General features: G+C 42.4%; 11 protein-coding genes across 11 annotated transcripts; 7 read left to right on the top strand and 4 right to left on the bottom strand.

The window, feature by feature from the left end:
- Window positions 1-47: 47 nt before the first annotated feature.
- Window positions 48-1805, bottom strand: RMD8 (Rmd8p; the record flags this gene model as incomplete). The annotated part of the gene is made up of 1 exon (XM_003681383.1): window positions 48-1805. The coding sequence occupies one exon, from the start codon at window positions 1803-1805 to the stop codon at window positions 48-50; it is 1758 nt and encodes a 585-aa protein (XP_003681431.1).
- A 324-nt stretch (window positions 1806-2129) lies between these two features.
- Window positions 2130-3827, top strand: RTF1 (RNA polymerase-associated protein; the record flags this gene model as incomplete). Its single annotated transcript, XM_003681382.1, has 1 exon — window positions 2130-3827. One exon carries the CDS (start codon window positions 2130-2132, stop codon window positions 3825-3827), a length of 1698 nt encoding a protein of 565 aa, XP_003681430.1.
- A 197-nt stretch (window positions 3828-4024) lies between these two features.
- Window positions 4025-5233, top strand: TAD1 (tRNA-specific adenosine deaminase; the record flags this gene model as incomplete). The annotated part of the gene is made up of 1 exon (XM_003681381.1): window positions 4025-5233. One exon carries the CDS (start codon window positions 4025-4027, stop codon window positions 5231-5233), a length of 1209 nt encoding a protein of 402 aa, XP_003681429.1.
- A 51-nt stretch (window positions 5234-5284) lies between these two features.
- ANK1 (ankyrin repeat-containing protein ANK1) lies at window positions 5285-5824 on the bottom strand (the record flags this gene model as incomplete). Its single annotated transcript, XM_003681380.1, has 1 exon — window positions 5285-5824. The coding sequence occupies one exon, from the start codon at window positions 5822-5824 to the stop codon at window positions 5285-5287; it is 540 nt and encodes a 179-aa protein (XP_003681428.1).
- Window positions 5825-6709: 885 nt separating this feature from the next.
- KAP114 (karyopherin KAP114) lies at window positions 6710-9766 on the top strand (the record flags this gene model as incomplete). The annotated part of the gene is made up of 1 exon (XM_003681379.1): window positions 6710-9766. The coding sequence occupies one exon, from the start codon at window positions 6710-6712 to the stop codon at window positions 9764-9766; it is 3057 nt and encodes a 1018-aa protein (XP_003681427.1).
- A 114-nt stretch (window positions 9767-9880) lies between these two features.
- BNA6 (nicotinate-nucleotide diphosphorylase (carboxylating)) lies at window positions 9881-10768 on the top strand (the record flags this gene model as incomplete). Its single annotated transcript, XM_003681378.1, has 1 exon — window positions 9881-10768. One exon carries the CDS (start codon window positions 9881-9883, stop codon window positions 10766-10768), a length of 888 nt encoding a protein of 295 aa, XP_003681426.1.
- A 149-nt stretch (window positions 10769-10917) lies between these two features.
- On the top strand, window positions 10918-11664 carry DOC1 (anaphase promoting complex subunit DOC1; the record flags this gene model as incomplete). Its single annotated transcript, XM_003681377.1, has 1 exon — window positions 10918-11664. The coding sequence occupies one exon, from the start codon at window positions 10918-10920 to the stop codon at window positions 11662-11664; it is 747 nt and encodes a 248-aa protein (XP_003681425.1).
- Window positions 11665-11841: 177 nt separating this feature from the next.
- CSE1 (importin-alpha export receptor) lies at window positions 11842-14715 on the top strand (the record flags this gene model as incomplete). Its single annotated transcript, XM_003681376.1, has 1 exon — window positions 11842-14715. One exon carries the CDS (start codon window positions 11842-11844, stop codon window positions 14713-14715), a length of 2874 nt encoding a protein of 957 aa, XP_003681424.1.
- A 138-nt stretch (window positions 14716-14853) lies between these two features.
- HAP2 (transcription activator HAP2) lies at window positions 14854-15618 on the bottom strand (the record flags this gene model as incomplete). Its single annotated transcript, XM_003681375.1, has 1 exon — window positions 14854-15618. One exon carries the CDS (start codon window positions 15616-15618, stop codon window positions 14854-14856), a length of 765 nt encoding a protein of 254 aa, XP_003681423.1.
- Window positions 15619-15842: 224 nt separating this feature from the next.
- Window positions 15843-16778, top strand: CNN1 (centromere-binding protein CNN1; the record flags this gene model as incomplete). The annotated part of the gene is made up of 1 exon (XM_003681374.1): window positions 15843-16778. One exon carries the CDS (start codon window positions 15843-15845, stop codon window positions 16776-16778), a length of 936 nt encoding a protein of 311 aa, XP_003681422.1.
- Window positions 16779-16874: 96 nt separating this feature from the next.
- On the bottom strand, window positions 16875-18896 carry MTO1 (tRNA modification protein MTO1; the record flags this gene model as incomplete). The annotated part of the gene is made up of 1 exon (XM_003681373.1): window positions 16875-18896. The coding sequence occupies one exon, from the start codon at window positions 18894-18896 to the stop codon at window positions 16875-16877; it is 2022 nt and encodes a 673-aa protein (XP_003681421.1).
- Window positions 18897-19097: the final 201 nt, after the last annotated feature.

Below are 19097 nucleotides of genomic sequence, written 5' to 3'. Positions count from 1 at the left end.
TTGAATGAATAATTCACGAATGAGTATAGACAAATGATGCCTTGCATTTAACCTTGAATGATTATATATCTTACCAAGATCTCTGAAAGTGAGAAGACAACTCCAACAATTATTGCGATAATGAACCACCAGGTCACACGAGCTATATTTCGATCTGCGACTGAATCAACGCAAATGTCGAAGAATTCAAGAAAGACCTTGCACCTGTCATTTAGTACTTGTACCCTCTGGTCGATTTCCAAATATTCTCTCATTGCAATGTATAGTGGATGCAGACTTGGCTCGAAACTCCAAAAAAACTCCGGTGTATCAAGAACACTGGATGATAGATTGACATCTACACGTAACTTGAACAACTTGCCGGATTTCTTCAACAACTGTTCCCTTTTCATACCTAGGGTACCATATAATGCTAACCTTTTCGGAAGCTTGGTAACTGCTGTTAGTATTGGCGATATTCGTGATTCGAAACGCGAGAGTTTCGAAGACTGTGCAATGGCGTGTGAGAGTGTAAGCTCAATGATATGATCCCCAGACCTCAACGTTACGATATCATTAAAGATTCGCGGCCTTTCAGTGTCCTTATCATAATCGAAGTGGAACTGCTCTCTCTCAATATCCTGCTCGTCTAATGGCCTTATAACAAGGTTTTTATAGTCAGCAAAAGCTATATCCCCCAAGATGTTCTTCTCTTGTATCTCCGTAAAGTTCCAAAAGACTATGACACCGTAACGGAAAATAAAGATTTCGGCGTGCTGATCTCCACTACTCGTTGTACCGTGGCGTTTGTTATTGGCCGGCATATTAAATTGCTCTCTTCGTTCTCGCAATTTTTGCTCCGTTGGAGTCTCTTCTGCAAAGAACTGCGGTTCACTGGGGTCAAAAGAATCCAGATTCCCTGGTGGGTTAGGCAAATGGTTTGGGATAATGTTGGGATCGTTTTCGACCAAGACTGCAGTGGGATCTAACTCGAAGGCATTTCGTGCATCTTCGAGCGTTTCAACACCAGAATAATACTCGTAATGGTGATCTCTCTGCTCACTTGTGTCAATGAGCTTTTCAATAAGAGTCTTCCCACCTACAACTTTTTTTGAAATGTTAGACTTCACTCTGAAACCATCCTTCCCAAGAAGCAGCGGCAAAGTGTACGCAACATAAAGACATTCATCGTACATTCTTGGTGACACTTCATGGGTACACTTGAGAAACTTCGACATTAACTTCAAATTGAACCCTTCTGCCACATTATATGCCGTAATTCTAGCGAGCTTTTCATCTTTCTTAGCATGACGAGCACTTTCACCGTACCCTTTCATTGATGTCGTCGATCTCTTACGAGAAAAGGCGTTTGCTGATGACTCTCGACCGTCTGCCTCTTCAGGAATCAAAACCAGTTTTTGTGAAGTCTTGGAAGTTCTCGCAGGCAGCGGATTGATCATCTTGGAATAGTTAAGTGAACGTGGCTTATCAGAAGCATAATGTCTGTCCGCAGATGAACTGGATAGACGCTCCTCTCTTCTCCCAGACGGCACATCGGACATCTCAGACAATATATTGTCGATAGAAATCTCACTAAATCTTCCAGAAGTTCTTCTCTTATTCGAAACCTTATTGCCAAAAGAACCAGAAGACTTCATGTTCGGCAGCTCATCACGACTTCTTACTCCTGCTGCATGTCCAGCAAAAGGTGCACTCATCCTCTTTCGAGAAGACCTCGAATCGGTCACCAAAATCGAGGGCGACCTACGTGCCAGCGGTAGCCCATTAGCATCAGACCTATCTCCATCTCCTACCTTATAACTCATAGTGCAAACTTATCTCCACAACTCTTTGTAAAATAATTCAAAATAACCAGCTAAAAATAAGCAATCAGCTCTCTAGGAGATTTCTAGCAATAGAATAAGCCTCAACAGCTCTAATATAAACCTAAGAAAGCGAACTGTACCTGGATAACCACTATTTGATGAGTATTATTCAAGTCTTCCCTTCATTAATGTGAAGCTTCGAGTCACAGGCCACGGAAATAAGCGTAATGCTTGTCAATTAACAACTATTAACTCGACTAACAATGGATAAAAGCGTCGATTGAGTATCGATAGATTGGTCGTAGGACTGTTAAAAAGCGTCTAATGTCTGATATTGAAGAGGATCTTTTGGCTTTAGCTGGTGCTGACGAGGAAGAGGACGAGGATGAGGTTCTGACAACGTCTGCGAAGAGGAACAAAACCTCTGATAATGCTAGCTCAAAGAGGAGAAAGATAGCGGTAGAGGGAGCCGAAGAGGATGAGGATGAGGATGAGGATGAAGAGGACGATTACAATCCTGCGGCTGTTCAGACCGAGTCAGGTAGATATAGTGAGGAGGACGAAGAAGATGAAGAGGAAGAAGAGAATCCATTTCCTCTTGAAGGAAAGTATAAGGACGATAATGATCGTGCACATTTAGAGGGATTGCCTGAGATGGAGCGTGAGACCCTGTTGTTCGAGAGATCGCAGATAATGCAGAAATACCATGATCGTAGACTATTCAGAGAGCGTGGTAGGAATATGAAGGAGCAACAGAAGAATAGACAACTGCGAGAGGGCAACAAGACGCGTTCCTCAGCCAGAACCACGCATGCTACGGGTCATTCCGATTTGAAAGCCTCCAAACTGTCGCAATTGCGAAAACAGAGGGAACAGAAAGGCCATAGGGCTAACCGTGACCGTGACTTTGAGGAAGAGGAAGAAGAAGAGGAAGATAGGTATGAGGGAAGCGAGTATGAGGATGAAGATGAGGAGGATTACGATCCATATAACAGAAAGTCACATCGCGACGCTAGAAAAGGAAGACGAAGTGGAATGGGCCGAGATCAACTGGATCGTGAAGCTGACATCACTGATTTTAACAAGATTAAGATTGGGCGTTCGTTCGTTGCCAAATTCTGTTTCTATCCTGGGTTCAATGATGTTGTCAAGGGTCACTACGGGAGAGTGAACGTTGGGGTCGATAAGCGTTCTGGCCAAACACAATATAGAATGGTAAAGATCGAGAAAGTTTTCTTTCAAAAACCATATAACATGGGCAATTTCTTCACTAACCAATATTTTGGCGTCACGCAAGGTAAAGACAGGAAAGTTTTCCAAATGAACTTCTTCAGTGATGGCAACTTTACTCAGTCCGAGTATGACCGGTATTTGAGGGCTCTTGATGGCGTACACATTACCAAACCATCCATGTATTCACTCGATAACAAGGCAAAGGAGATGAATGCTTTCGTGTCACAACCTTTGACTGACAAACTGACAGACGATATTGTCCGTAACAGAATGTTGTTCAACAAGAAGCTCTCAGGTTCAAATGCTGTTCTCGAAAAGACGGTTTTGAAGGAGAAATTGAGATATGCACAAGAGACTGGCAACGACAGAGATATTGCGAAATACTCTAGTCAACTAAGAAATTTGGTTAAGCGAATGTCCGCGTACGAGAAGCATCATGAGACTGACCAGAGCGGCATCAAGAAACTTGGTGCTTTGACTTCAAAGAACAGAAAGGTAAATATGGACAGGATCAGGAATGCTGAGCATATTAAGAAGGAAGATGTCAATTTCGATGCGAAGAGCGATCCGTTTAGCAGATTGAAGACTAGAACCAAGGTCTATTATCAAGAAATACAAAAAGAGGAGAATGAAAGAGCCCAGGACATTGCTAGGCAGAAACAACTAGATGAGAGCGAAGAAGCCATCGCTAGGAGAGAGAAAGAGCTCCTGTCTTCTGATTTCAAGCGTTTAGGCGGCCTGGAAAGAGTTATTGGCCAAATGCAACTTCCCTTTACTTTTGATGTATAATTTTGGTAATCAGTCATTATGTATGTAATATGATACTCACTTAGAGTTAATTAATGGTACAAATGAGGAGGGTCATTGTTGAGCGACAGTGAGCTGGAAAAATGGCATTTGCCATTTACTCACTTTTTTACTGTTTGATGCTTAAACGTTTAAAAAGCGATTGACGCTACCCAACTTAAATAGCCCAACTGACTTAGATGCAAACAAGAAATTGGAGTGACAGACTGGGTGACCGTATTGCTAAACTTTTCGAGGACGAATACCTCAAGTTAAGCTCTGCATGTAAGCCAGTAATACGCTCGAATGGATCAAAAGAATGGACTGTTCTAAGTGGCATAGTTGCCATAGACCACTTATCTGTTGACAAAAAACTAAGATTGGTCAGCATTGGCACCGGAGTAAAAGCACTGCCAGATGCCACTCTTGAAAGGAGCCATGGAAGGATGGTTCATGATTGCCATGCCGAGATTTTAGCTCTGAGAGGGTTTAATACCGTTCTACTAGAGCATATGAATTACATGGTTACCGAGCAATGTGGGGAAACAGACCTCATTGAGAGAACTACGGCGGGAGTTTGCATTCTGAAGAGTAAGTGGAAGCTGGCTTTGTACATCAGTACGCTTCCGTGTGGTGATGCTAGCATGAAGGACCTACAAACATACAATAACACAGATACCAATCGAAAACAGGAGCTTACATTTGAAGAGAATACTGAGATTCAATGGATTGATCAGAAAATTAGGTCCATTTTGCGAGGGCGATTCAATTATGACCGGCTTGGAGTAGTCAGGACCAAGCCCGGAAGATACGACTCACAGATCACATTTTCCAAGTCGTGCTCCGACAAATTGTGTATTAAGCAGGTAACATCAATCCTTAACAGCCTCACATGGAGCTTGATGGCACAGCCCGTCTTTTTAGACTACCTAGTCATTCCAAATCTGGCAGTTGATAGATGCCAAGGTGTACACCACAGTTTTCAAGATAGACTTGGTAGACTCCCGCAAAAGAGTTTGGAGCTTTTAGAGTGCAACGTTCCCTTTTTCGACAACAAATCTAGCAAGAGTGAAGAACCCTCGTCAATGTCGAGTGTCAAGTTATTTCTGGACCTACCAGAAAGAAAGTGCACGGAACAAGCGATTCTGAACGGATTAAAGAATGGTTTTTACACCAAAGGTAATAAGCCGCTGAGGAAAAACTGTGAGTCGGCCGTGAGTAGGCTTGCTCAGTGGAAAATTTACGTTAACATAAGGCCAGATGCCAAGCAACAAACCTATTTGGAATTTAAAGCAGGTTTGAGTGAGAGAAATAGAATAATTCAAGAAGTAAAAAAAGTACTCTCGCCTGACGGCTGGATCAGTACGAGAAACGACGACTGTCACATACTCTGCGATACGGCTGTATGATCATCTCCACCGTCCTGTTCATTTAGATTTTGATGCAAAGTATAAAAATGTCTAATTTCTTGAATCTAAGTCGACGTCTTCATCATCCGATCCGTCATCTATAATGTCTTCATCTTCTTCCGCTTGATGTCCTCCCATATCTATCGCCAGTTCCGCACCTTGTAAAAGATCAGTGAGCTCATCGAGGTCCTCGCTATGAATCAAGTCAATGGGCTTTTGATTGTGCTTATTCCTCAGCCTAGGATCGGCGCCCACTTCTATTAGATTCCGGGCTATAAACGTCCCGTGCTCAGGTTCATCTTGAGCATATCTCACAGTGAAATGAAGTGGTGTATCACCATCTAGTTTGTTCTGAGGATCTATTTCTATATCACCCTGGTCTAATAGGATGTCCAGGACTTCCCAGGATCCCGATTTGCAGCATAGATGGAGCGCTGTGTTTCCAAAAGGATCCTTGGAAAAGTTGACGATCTCTGCAATCTTAACAGGATCATTTTTAACACTCTCTAAGATGTCATTCAACAGGTCCACATTATTTCTACGAGAGGCTTCCAACAGCTGTTCACCATACGACGCACCTTCAGATGACATAATCTCGACTGTTTTCCAGGCTACAAGCTTCAATTTTTTTAAAAAAACTACCGGCAGAACCTCTTCCTTTAAGTCTTCTATATCAGCTCAAGCTTGTCAATTGATTCTGCAATGTGGACTTCTTCTTGATGTTTTAACGTGGTGCCCCTATTGATTAGTTGATTATACGCGCGAAGCCAGGTCAAAATATCATCTCAAGCAGACTAGTGATAAAACGAAGAAATAAGAAAACATAGAGTTAGTTGTCAGCATTTTTGAGGTCAGTGGTATCTCGCTAGCCCGAATGTATTTTATCAAAGTGATTTCTTTCGCACTTTTCTAATGATTTTCAACAATAATACTTCGCTGCTTGAATTAGGCAATTCATTAACTCAAAAAACTCAATCTGTACCCACGTATGCTACGCATAGCTTATTTACTGAACAGAGATTATTAAGGCAAGTCCCACGGAAGTCTCATGTCAAAATTGATGCGATTAAGTTGTAGAAAAAAGGAATGCTGAATACCGCTTGCTAAGAAGTTAGCTTATATGTAGAAACCCAACATGAAGTGTAGCCACTCGTAGCCTGTTTTATTGCGTGAAGCATAAGAAAGCTACCCTTGAAATATTTCATTTTGATACTTTTACTTATTGCGTATGAATATTATTACAAAATTAAGAAACAACATCAAAAATTCTGAAAAATTCTGAAAGTATAATCACAGTCTCATAAAACCTATAAACCCTCTTAACAGATTAAGAAGGTGTTTTTTGATTGCGTTCTCGATGTAATTGATTTACTGTCATCGCCGAAAATGCGCTTCGCGCAGCTGAAATATTGCAAACTTAACTCATCAAGGCATCATTAGTTGAAAACGCGTCACGATAGCCTGCTAAGCATTTGAATGGAGCCGGATTTGCTTTTTGATAGTCAGCAGTTGATCAAGGAGGCCCAATCCGCTGACGATGTGGTCAGAAGAAGTGCTGAAGCTCAACTTTTAGAGCTCTCTGATCGCGATGCCTCACTCGTGTTCCTTTCGTTCATGAAAGTTGCTAGTGATTCACAGGAACTTCTTTCTTCCCGGCAATTTGCATTAGTCTCGCTAAGGAAACTTATAACAATGTATTGGAGTCCTGGCTTCGAATCTTATAGATCATGCTCGAACCTGAAGGAGGAAGCTAAAGAGACAGTAAGAGACTATCTCCTGAAACTCTGTCTAAATGATCAGGAAATATCCAAAGTCATTAGCGCAGCAGCATACTGCGTTGTCCAAATTTCAGCGGTTGACTTTCCTGACCAATGGCCTAAATTACTCACAGTACTCTACGATGGGATCCTTAATAAGCATTCACTTTCAGCAATGTCGCTATTAACTGAAATCTATGACGATGTCATGTCAGAAGAGATGTTTTTCGAGGAAGGTATCGGATTGGAGACCATTCGCATCGTATTTCAGATTGTTAGAGATCCAAACACCAACTTGGAGGCAAAATTGGCGGGATTTAACTTATTTCATGCTTGCTTGCAGCAAATACTGACAGTCGATCTTAATTCAGCTCCAAAACGGAAAGAGATGACAGTCGAGTGCGCTAAAGAAGCCCTTACGGTTTGGGGTGAACATTTGCAAAGTCACTCCATCACGGAACATTCATTGCAATTGCAAATTAAGGGAAGGATTTACGAGGATTTGTCTTTGATGAAGAACGAGTTATCCAAGAAGTTGATCCCAGATGCTCTTTACGTGCCTTTCAAAGAACTAGTGTTGATTGACCTAGAGACAGCTGGTAAAGTTTATCTCTCAATTTCCCAGGGCTTTGTCGAAGGGTACCGACTGGATGACTTGAATGAATGTGCCATTCACATAATCGAATTTCTTACAGCCACATGCCATTTCACCATGGATTCAGCAGAAGTTGAAAGAATCATCACAGCTTTGGGTGAGCTGTGCTGTCTGGATAACGATACAGTCACCCTTTGGTTGGAAGACTTCAATAGTTATATCTCTATGGAAAGTGGATTGACGGCATCATACAGTGTTAGAGATCAAGCATCGGAGCTACTTACTTCGATGGACGGGCGAAACTATAGCCTAGTTTGTCAGCATATTCTCTACAAGGTGTCTCATTTGAACGAGTGGAAGCAAGAGTGGAAATTTCAGGAGTCTTTCTTGTTCTTGGTACAAGCGGCAGCTCTTAATGAATCCTTACCATCTGGCAATTTCATCAACGAGATAAGAGAAGTTTTATCCTTCTTAGGATCAATGCTATGCTCTGAGGATGTTGTCAGCTTTGTCAGCTCTAGAATTATACTTTTATTGCCCAAGATCCTTGAAAAGTACATGGACCTTTTGGATGATGTCAGGATATTAACTTCTCATCTCCTAACGAAGTCAGCGGAATTAGCTCTCGCGACCAATGATGATATTATAAAAGCCTCTGTTCTAATAGCCTTCACGTATTGCTCGAATTTTGCTGAACTATCATCGGTCCTTGGACAAGAAGTGTGTGAAATTACTCAAAAGAGAGTTTTAGGTTTGATTGCACGAATCTCTGAGGATGCGGAAGATGATACGGACGGGGTGCTTATGGAGGTATTGAACAATGTTATTGACTGCAATACTCCAGGAGTGCCCAACAACGAGATTGTACAGACAGAGTTTTCCCTAGTGTTGAAGATTTCGGCGAAGGATCCAGCTAATATACAGATTGTTGTCGAGTCACAGGAATGCCTTGAAAAGCTTCTAGAAAACCTGGATATTGACCACTATAAGAATTACGTCGAGACTTGGTTGCCGTCTTTCATGAAGAGCATTGAGGGGAGTGCTCAGACCAAGTATGCATATTCTCCACTACTCTCACTCGTTTTGCAATTCTTGACCACCTTCCTAAAAAAACCGACAGACTACCAGCTGCCAACAGTCATGTGTAACCTGACTTTTGAGCCATTACGCCAAATTTTATTGAATTCAGAGGATGATGAGACAATACAACTAGCTACCGAAGCTTTCAGCTATTTTCTCTATAACACCGATCCTACGGTAGTAGCACCCCACTTAGAGGCCATCGTCGCGATATTGGATAGACTACTTTCATTTGATGTATCGGACGCTGCTGCCATGTATGTGGGATCACTAATAGTCACAGTGTTCACAAGATTTTCTACCGAAATAGAGAACATGATGCCTATCATCCTTAGGGCTGCAGCCAATAGGCTCATTCAAGCCAAGCATCTATCCACATCTCAAAATCTTTTATCTGTCTTCTGCTTCTTAACGTCAGTCGACCCTCGACAAACCGTCGATTTCCTTTTCGGTTTACATCTTGACAACACCGAGCATAATGCTCTTTATTCGATAGTTTCAATCTGGTTAGAGTCCTTCGAGTCGATCAGAGGTGAGAGAAGAACCAAAGAAAATGTGATAGCTCTCATAAAGTTATATCTACTACATGACAAGAGATTGATGGAAATGCAAGTCAACGATGAAATTATACCATATGAAGGTGAGCAAATCATAACAAGATCCATGGCTAAGAAGATGCCGGACAGATACTCACAAGTCTCGGTGTACACCAAGATTATCAAGCTTTTTGTTGCGGAACTCAATTTCCAGGACAAACAACCAGACCCAGAACGATTTATCACTAGCGATATGGCTAAAGAAGGCAATAACGGTAATAGTGATAATGACACAGATTCTGATGGTGAGTGGGAGGATGTGGAAGATGTGCTCAACTACGAGAAGTTACAAGAGTATGTCGATGAAAGTGACCAAGATGGTGAAGGCTCTGATTCCGACGATTTCTTCGCCAGTGCAATCGATGAGTATTCCAATGCGAGCGTTAGAGACATTCTTGTATCATTTTTCAAGGAAGTTGCAGCCAACAACACTGGTGGATTCAGAGACATTTATAACTCATTGACGGAAGTTGAGAAGAAAATTTTGAGTGAAAATTTGGTCTAATCTCGATTTTTTGTATGTAGTTTTGTTCATTATGTGTAGAAGGCCCGAAATTAAAAAGTACTCCATATTTATTCAAGATAATCAAACATTCGAAATAGACAAGATCAGCGAAGAATGCCTCAATTTGAGAATCTATTGCCGGCCAATGGCCAATGGAAACAAGACGTAACCAATTGGCTACAAGAAGATGTGCCTAGCTTTGATTATGGCGGTTTCGTAGTGGGATCAGCAAGGAAAGAGGCTACTTTACTATGTAAACAAGATGGTATACTTTGCGGGGTCCCATTCGCACAGGAAGTCTTCAAACAATGTCAACTGGACGTGGAATGGCTTTACAAAGAGGGTGATGAGTTGCAGCCCTCTAAGATTGACTCAGGAAAGCTGCCAGTCGCTCGAGTCAGTGGGGAAGCTAGAAATATCTTACTTGCTGAGAGAACAGCACTGAACTTAATCAGCAGAAGCTCGGGGATTGCGACTGCTTCAAGGAAGACAGTAACCACTGCCCGTAGAGTTGGATATAAAGGTATCATCGCAGGGACTAGGAAGACTACTCCGGGGCTTCGTCTACTCGAGAAATACTCGATGGTTGTCGGAGGTTGTGATTCCCACAGGTATGATCTGTCCTCGATGGTCATGTTGAAGGACAATCACATCTGGTCCTTAGGATCTATCACGAAAGCTGTTCAGAGCGCCAGAGAAGCGTGTGGATTCGCTGTCAAGATCGAAGTCGAGTGTCAGACAGAGGAAGAGGCAGATGAGGCCATTGAAGCCGGAGCTGATGTTATCATGCTTGATAACTTCACTCACGACTCTCTCAAAGTGTGTGCCCAAAGTTTGAAACTAAAATGGCAAGGCAAGAAACAGTTCTTGTTAGAATGTAGTGGTGGTCTAAAGTTAGACAATCTGGAGAACTATCTCTGTCCCGAGATCGATGTTTACAGCACAAGTAGTATCCACCAAGGAACTGGAGTCATTGATTTCTCGCTAAAACTTGACCATTGAGTATTTTCGGATCTTAGGCCGTACTCATTTATAGTCAAATTTATCTCTTGTTTAAGTAGTTAGCCGCTTCTCAATAAGCGTTTTTTGTGCGATGAACTAGCACTCTTAAATTAAAGAAATAAAGCAGAGAGTTGACTGGCAGCTTTAAGATGGAGAGCGAATTGGTTAACGAGATCTTGAACAGTTTGGCGCCAGTTTCAGCTCTTCAGCCAGTTCATTTAAAGCGTAATAAGAGCCTTGTATTGGATGACACAGTGATCGACGACAAAACAAGGGACCTGTTCGTCAATGGGTTCCAAGAGGAGTCTCAGTATGCTACAATGACTACAGAGAAGCTAGCTACAAGATTTACACAGGGTCTGCAAATGTTTGACTATGAAAGCTTGACCGACGTAGGGCATTTGGCTCACTGGAAGGCCTCTTCATTCAAACCCGGTAATCCAATCGAGAATGCATTAGATGATAATCCCGATACGTTATGGCAAAGTGATGGATCCCAACCTCACCAGGTCGATGTTTATTTCAGCAAAAGGATGAGTATTGTCCTTCTAGCGCTCTACTTTTCCTTACTCACCGATGAGTCCTACACTCCAAGGTTTGTATCGATCTACGTGGGACATTCTCCAATGGATGCAATATTTTACAAGAGTATAGAAGTGAGGAACGTCAATGGATGGGTTGCATTGTCTTTTGAAGACAGCCGTCCCAGCGATAGGCTACTAAAATGTCAGTTTATCCGCCTGGTTTTTCCAATTAACCATGAAAACGGGAAAGATACTCACTTAAGAGGCATCAAATTATTCACACCCTCGAGGAAACTTGCTACAGAGACCATTGGGCTCATCCAATGCTTTGGAAACGGCAGTAAGCTCATGACAGGGTGCTCTTTACGCTGATCCTAGCCATATCACGTGCCAATCCTTTGGTGTAGATTTGCTTCGCAAAATTTAATACTTCACTTGCTTTGATACTTTGAGCAGAAGAAGAACCTGCAAGCAAGTGAGCTCCTGGGTGATCAATTGTTTCCCGACAGTTGCGTAGTGGTCAATTGCGAAGTTTCGTTTGCTGAAATCATGTCAGATTTGGATACTACGGCAAGATTATTGGCAGAATCCGTGGTAGCATCTACATCAAAAAATGCTGAGAAAAGCCTAAAATCACTGGAGGATCAGGATGGATTTGGGCTTACTTTGCTGCATGTTGTAGCATCATCGAATTTACCGACTCCGACGAGGTTGGCTGGCGCTCTCTTCTTTAAGAATTTCATCAAGAGGAAATGGATCGATGAAGATGGTAATCATTTGTTGACACCAGGCAACGTGGAGCTTATAAAGAACGAGATCGTTCCTCTTATGATTACTCTCCCAAATAATTTACAAATTCAAATTGGTGAAGCAATTTCTGTGATCGCTGATTCAGATTTTCCACATGCATGGCCATCTTTGTTGCAAGATTTGGCTAGCAGATTATCCACCGACGACATGGTGACAAACAAGGGTGTACTCACTGTGGCACATTCGATTTTCAAAAGATGGAGGCCACTTTTCAGATCAGATGAACTATTTCTTGAGATCAAGGCTGTTTTGGACGCGTTTGCAGTGCCTTTCTTGAACCTGCTGAAAAATGTGGACGAACAAATCGGTCAAAATGAAAATAACGAGGCTTCATTGAATCTACTATTTGATGTCCTGCTGGTGCTCGTCAAGCTATATTACGACTTCAATTGCCAAGATATTCCAGAGTTCTTTGAAGATAATATTATGACCGGGATGGGGATCCTTCATAAGTACCTAGCCTACAAGAATCCTTTACTTGATGACCCCGAAGAGACTGAACATGCAGGTATTCTGTTGAAAGTCAAGGCTTCCATTCAGGAGCTTGTACAACTGTACACGGCGAGGTACGAAGATGTTTTTGGACCTATGATTAATGAGTTTATCGAGATAACGTGGAACCTCCTAACATCAATGTCTTCTCAGCCCAAGTACGACATCTTGATCTCCAAGTCGTTGTCGTTCCTCACTGCGGTTTCCAGAATTCCAAAATACTTTGAATTCTTCGACAGCGAATTCGCGATGAATAATGTGGCGGAACAAATAATTCTTCCAAATGTTACCTTGCGAGAATCAGATATCGAATTGTTTGAAGATGATCCTATCGAGTACATTCGCAGGGATTTAGAAGGCTCTGACACTGATACAAGACGAAGAGCATGCACTGATTTTTTGAAGGAATTGAAGAGCAAAAATGAGCAGCTTGTTACCAACGTGTTTCTGGGCCATATAAGTAAGTTCTTTGAACAATATCAGTCGAATCCATCTGCTAATTGGAGATACAAGGACCTCTGTGTTTTCCTTTTCACTGCATTGGCCGCTAACGTTAACGTCACCAGTACTGGAGTTTCTGCAACAAATAACCTTTTAGACGTGGTAGATTTTTTTGCTAAGCAAATTGTTCCCGATTTGACACAGAGCGTTCCAAATGTAATTTTGAAGGTTGACGCTATAAAGTACGTTTACGTCTTTAGGAATCAATTGAACAAAAGTCAACTAATTGAAATTATGCCCATCTTAGCAAATTTTTTGCAGATGAATGAATACGTGGTTTACACCTATGCAGCTGTCACCATTGAAAGAATTCTGACAATTAGACAGTCAAACACATCCCCATTTTTCATCTTCAACAAGACAGATTTATCAGATAGTGCAAAGATTTTATTGAACAATCTGCTTCGCCTAATATTGAAGCAAGGTTCGTCACCTGAAAAGCTGGCTGAAAACGAGTTTCTGATGAGAGCTTTATTCAGAGTGCTGCAAACCTCCGAGGATACAGTACAGGACATGTTCCCCGATATATTAGGTCAACTACTAAACATCATTAACGTAATCGCCAAGAATCCTTCCAATCCACGGTTTTCGCATTACACTTTTGAATCAATTGGCTCAATCATGACCTCATGCCCGGTTTCATCCCTTACATCCCTAGCCGATACAATAATGCCAACATTTTTGACAATATTATCCGAAGATATTCAAGAATTCATACCGTACGTTTTTCAAATCACAGCATATATCGTCGAGAAAGGTGAGTCGGTACCTGATAGTATAAAGCAGCTGGCCCAACCAATTTTGTCACCTGTCATTTGGGAACTGAAGGGAAATGTTCCAGCGGTTACTAGGCTGCTAAAAAGTTTAATCAAGACAGATCAATCATTGTTTTCAGACCTTATCCCAGTTCTTGGTGTTTTCCAAAGATTGATTGCCTCTAAAGCTTATGATGTTTATGGCTTTGAACTGTTGGAGACCATTGTTTTTAATGTTGACATCAATCTACTGAAGCCCTATCTGAAGCAGGTTGCAGTCCTCTTACTCCAACGTTTACAAAATTCAAAGACGGAGAAGTATGTTAAGAAATTTGTTGTCTTCCTAGGAATGGTTTCTACAGCACTTGGCCCAGATCTGGTCCCATCATTTATTGACGAAGTACAAGATGGGTTGTTTTTGCAAATATGGCCGAGCTTTGTCCTTCACACTTTACCCACTATTGGAAATCTGCTAGACCGTAAAATTGCATTACTAGGCGCCTCAAATGTCATGATAAATGGACAAGTCTTTGCAAATAAGTACTCCTCGCTGCTGCCTTCAACCCTGGAGAGTATCGTTGAAACGACCGCTTCCGAAAGTGTCGCGCACATGAAAAACGATCATGTGGACCTGGATAACCTCGAGGAAATCTCAACGTTCGGTTCGAGCTTCAGCATTCTGGTCAGTATAGCCGAGAAGCCACTCGATCCAATACCAAATGTTGATTTAACCCTGGGCGTGAAAGCTCACGTTGCTCACTCGTTACAAAAATATGATCAATCTGGGCCACTTCTGAGTAACATCGCCTCGCAAATTTCAGAGGACGCTCAGTTGAAGTTGAAGGCTTTGTTATCCTTACCTTGATAAAATTTGTACATTTTGTCTTCTGCAGGCGTTGAAATGAACACCTTAATAAGTTTATAGAAAGATTTACCAAATTATAAATTGCATACACTCTTCTGAGCCTTAAACATCATTAACTAGATCGTAATAAAGTCTATACTATCCTTCGCTCTTCCTTAACGGTGCGAGTTTGTTCTGACTTGTGTCTTGTTGTGTTATTACCGGTGCTTCAGGGTCTATCTCCTTGACCGTATCTACTGGAGGTGTCACTGTATTCGGTGACTGCCCAGCATCCGACGATTCCTTCGATTTAATAGCTTCAATTTCAGCAATCGTTAAAAATCTCCCACCTTGACCTCTTGGCCTTCGCATCGCATGCTTGTGTCGTGATTCGTGCAAATACGGTCTTCTCTCTCTTGATATACGTATATTTTCCTCCAATTTCGCCCTAGCATAACGCCTCTTAAGAATTCTATAATATTGCTTGGCATTCACATAGAACGGTTGCTCAGCAACTTCTGGAGCCCGATTTCCAACCTCGGCAGTCTCGTAAGGTGCTGGTCCCAAACTATCGTCCAATTTACGACTCTCCAAAGCTATATGTCCCAAATTTCCCTCTAACTGCACATTTTGTTGAACAGGGAGCTCATTACTACTATTTTGTTCCACATCCCTCTGTTCGGTCACTTGTTCGCTGATCGTCGTGATCGGCACCTTTTCCAAAATGTCTTCCTCCTGCCGCAGGGGCAACTGTGGTCTATCATAAAGATAAATCTCAGCAGGATTGGCTTCATCTGCTGAACTATTCTTGCCTACTGTCTCTTCTTGAACCTTCCCAATGGGCTCTCGCGCTGCGATGTCCTGAGCTGGATACGGCACCAAAGCGATATCCAGCGGCTGATACTCTTCCTCCTCGTCATTCATACTCTCTGCATCACCACCAATCCCTCTAGAACCAAAATGAAAGGCTCCTCTTAAGTACTACTCTTACAAGGTTGTAAAGTTTAGCCTTTCAAGCTAAAAAGCGAGTCTTAAACATCTACAATAACCCGTATAAAGGCATGGTCAACTACTAAAGGACGGCTCACACACGCCAATCGAGCCATCTTGGGCTCTCAAACTCGTCTGTTGGGGTAGAAACAGTTGCAATGAATACACCCACCAAGTCTGGTGGTGATAGGAGCAGAACTCCCGGTGCTACAACGCCTTTTCGTGAACGTGCGATTGAAGAGAGAAGATTGAAGGATGAGCTACTCCTGAGTGCTACTCCCGGGCTGAAAAGGCTGTCAGACCCTCAAAGCGATCATGGAATGGTTATAAATAATCCTGAAGACGTTAAATCATACTTAAGAGACCTAAGTGCGGTGTTGGCATTGCAGGACAGGAAAAACTTGACGCAAGTTTTGGCTAATGAGGAAGAATTGCCCTCTGACGAGACGTCAGAATATGCTGGCGAGGAGCAAGAAACTGTAGATGAGTCTAGAAATGATTTGAGGGGATCTGTATTTAGTCAGTTAAAATTGGGCGAACATCGATTGAAGGTTAGAAGGATTCTGGAGCCGCTTGTTATCGAGGATACAGATATAACACAGGAAAACTATGGCAATGCTGTAGAAGTGATTGATGAGCCCGAGCCTGAGCCAGCTGACGTGGAAACACAAGAGAGTTCTAGTCCGGGAGGGCCCGTTGTAGACGAAGTGATCCCAGAAGAGCTCGACCAACCGGAGCCTATCGTAATCGATGAATCCAGCTTTACAGATTCAGAACCAGAAGATGTGGAACCGCTTCCCAAGTTCCAAATGAAGCAGTGCCTGAGGTCTTTCATCGATACAGAAGGCATAGAATTGAAGACACTGTCATGGGCGGCTTTACAGAAAGCATCAGAAACTCTGCTAAAGGGAATGGCCGCGGAGCTGCTTGATGAAGACAAAAGAATTGTTCCTGATAGACAAAATATACTTCATGCGTTTGAAAAGTTCAAGGTGGTACCGAAGAATTCAACTAACGAAGCTCTTTTCGAGATTTGCTGCAAATATTTAACTTTGGAAGATCTCAACGATTTGGAGGCAGCATTATTTCTTTAAAGCTGTCTATGGTATAATTACAAGAATGCATTGGAATATATTTCGTATATACATGATTAACGACTTTGATGAAACCTTCTACATCGAAATAGTAGACTAGACAGTTTCAACAAGCGTCTGATCTCTGAGCGTACGCTGTTTGGATTTTACTAGCCTGTAAAGTTCAAATAACGAGGCCGCTGTTATGCCCTGGATCCTTCGTGCCTGGCCAATTGTAGATGGTTGAATTGTGTTGAGCAACGTTTTGCACTCAGAAGACAGCGTTGGCAGTGTAGAGTAATCAAAATTTGAAGGAAGAAGCATCTGCTCATCCGCTTGAAAAGCCCTCACGTATTGATTTTGCTTCGTCATATAAGGATCATATTTACCTTGGACGTTAACCTTAAGAGCCACATGCCTGGGAAGATCTTTTATCTTGGAGCTCAATTCTGGAAAAAGTTCAGCCATCTTTTCAAGGTTAACACCATTAAACCTGAGGAGCTCCCAAGCAGGCCTATTTCTAGCAGAGTTTGCAACATTCATTTCGAGATATTGAGACCACTTAGTAGCACTTAGCTCAAAGTTCTGCAAAAGAGATACCACATCTTCGTAACTGTCTTTATCAGACTTAAATTTATTCCATCTTTCATCCTTAACTACTCCATGCTGGCGACCTAGTTCTGTTAACCTCATATCAGCATTATCAGCACGAACACTGACTCTGAATTCGGATCTCGATGTGAACATCCTATAAGGTTCCTCCACGCCTTTCACAATTAGATCATCAATGAGCACACCGATGTACGCATCAGAGCGAGATAGCAACAATGGAGCTTTGTTTAGGAGGGAGAGACCGGCATTTATACCAGCCACCACACCTTGCGCACAGGCTTCTTCATATCCGGTAGTACCGTTTATCTGGCCGGCTAGATACAAACCTGATATGGGCTTTGTTTCCAAAGTCTGCTTCAACTGTCTAGGATCCACATAGTCATACTCTACTCCATAAGCTGGTTGAACAATTTTAACATTCTCAAGACCAGGGATCATTCGCATCATCTTTTCCTGCACGTCTTCCGGCATCGAGTTCGATATTCCATTGGGGTAAACAACGTCTGTGTTTAGACCTTCTGGTTCAAGCCAAATCCTATGCGAATCCTTATCGGCAAACCTGATTATCTTGGCTTCTATTGAGGGGCAGTAGCGAGGTCCCTTGACGGTTTCACGAATATGCAATGACTGGGTCAAATTAGAGCGCAAGTAGTCATGCAATGCTAACGTCGTCTGTGTTCCATAGCACAAAATTTGATCTTTGATGGCAACCTCCTCATTCATCACACTCATCGGATGTGGAGGTTCGTCACCATACTGTTTCTCCAAGTGGGTATAATCAATAGTCTTACCGTCTAGACGTGCGGGCGTTCCCGTCTTCAGCCTACCCAATTTGAAACCAGCATCTGCTAGAGAGGAACTGATCCCATAAGTGGGTTCTTCACCAATCCTGCCCGCAGGAAACGATTTCAGTCCAATGTGAATCTCTGCGCTTAAGAACGTTCCTGTTGTTATAACAACTTTCGACGTCTTGAGTAAATCCCCACTCTCCAATATAACTCCTTGCACTTTCCCATACTCTCCGGCTTTGGACTCCCGACAATCAATGATCAGATCTTTGACCTTACCTTCTTTTAGCGATAGGTTTGAGTAGTTGAACAAAATATTTTGCATTTCCTTCTTGTAAATCTCACGGTCAATCTGTGCTCTGGGTCCCCAGACGGCTGCTCCTCGACTCTTATTCAACATCTTGAACTGAATACCAGCCAAATCAGTAACTCGAGCAGCCACACCATCCAAAGCATCAACTTCTCTCAGCAATGTACCTTTTCCGATACCACCCATGGACGGATTGCACGAACAAGTCCCTATCTTATCTATATATGGTGTCACAACCACTGTAGGTGCCCCAGACCTTGCCGATCCAGCTGCAGCTTCGCATCCAGCATGTCCAGCACCTACAACCACCACACCACTATCTGGAAGCCTCTTTAGCGCATTTTCCAGCTCTAAGTTCATGGAAATCCATCTCCGGGAAACAACACTTGGCCAATGAGCCCTCACAAATCTCGACCTAGCTCTCAACATCTCGCTAGCAGCTTCGTGAATCTTTAGACTATTAGCTCATCGCTAGTTTCTACTCTCTTTCAATATAATGAAAATTACAGGCGGCTGTTCGAACCCCAGAAAGATTATTTTCCAGACTTTTTTTTTCACTGAAAATTTTTAGATTGACTTCTCTCGATGCCCTGGAGTGGCTTCAATTAATCGATGATTAACTATCAAGTG

Source organism: Torulaspora delbrueckii, chromosome 4 (assembly GCF_000243375.1).
Source record: "Torulaspora delbrueckii CBS 1146 chromosome 4, complete genome".
Taxonomy (NCBI): domain Eukaryota; kingdom Fungi; phylum Ascomycota; class Saccharomycetes; order Saccharomycetales; family Saccharomycetaceae; genus Torulaspora; species Torulaspora delbrueckii.
The sequence above is the reverse complement of the archived record's forward strand: the minus strand, read 5'-3'. Positions and strand labels throughout refer to the sequence as shown.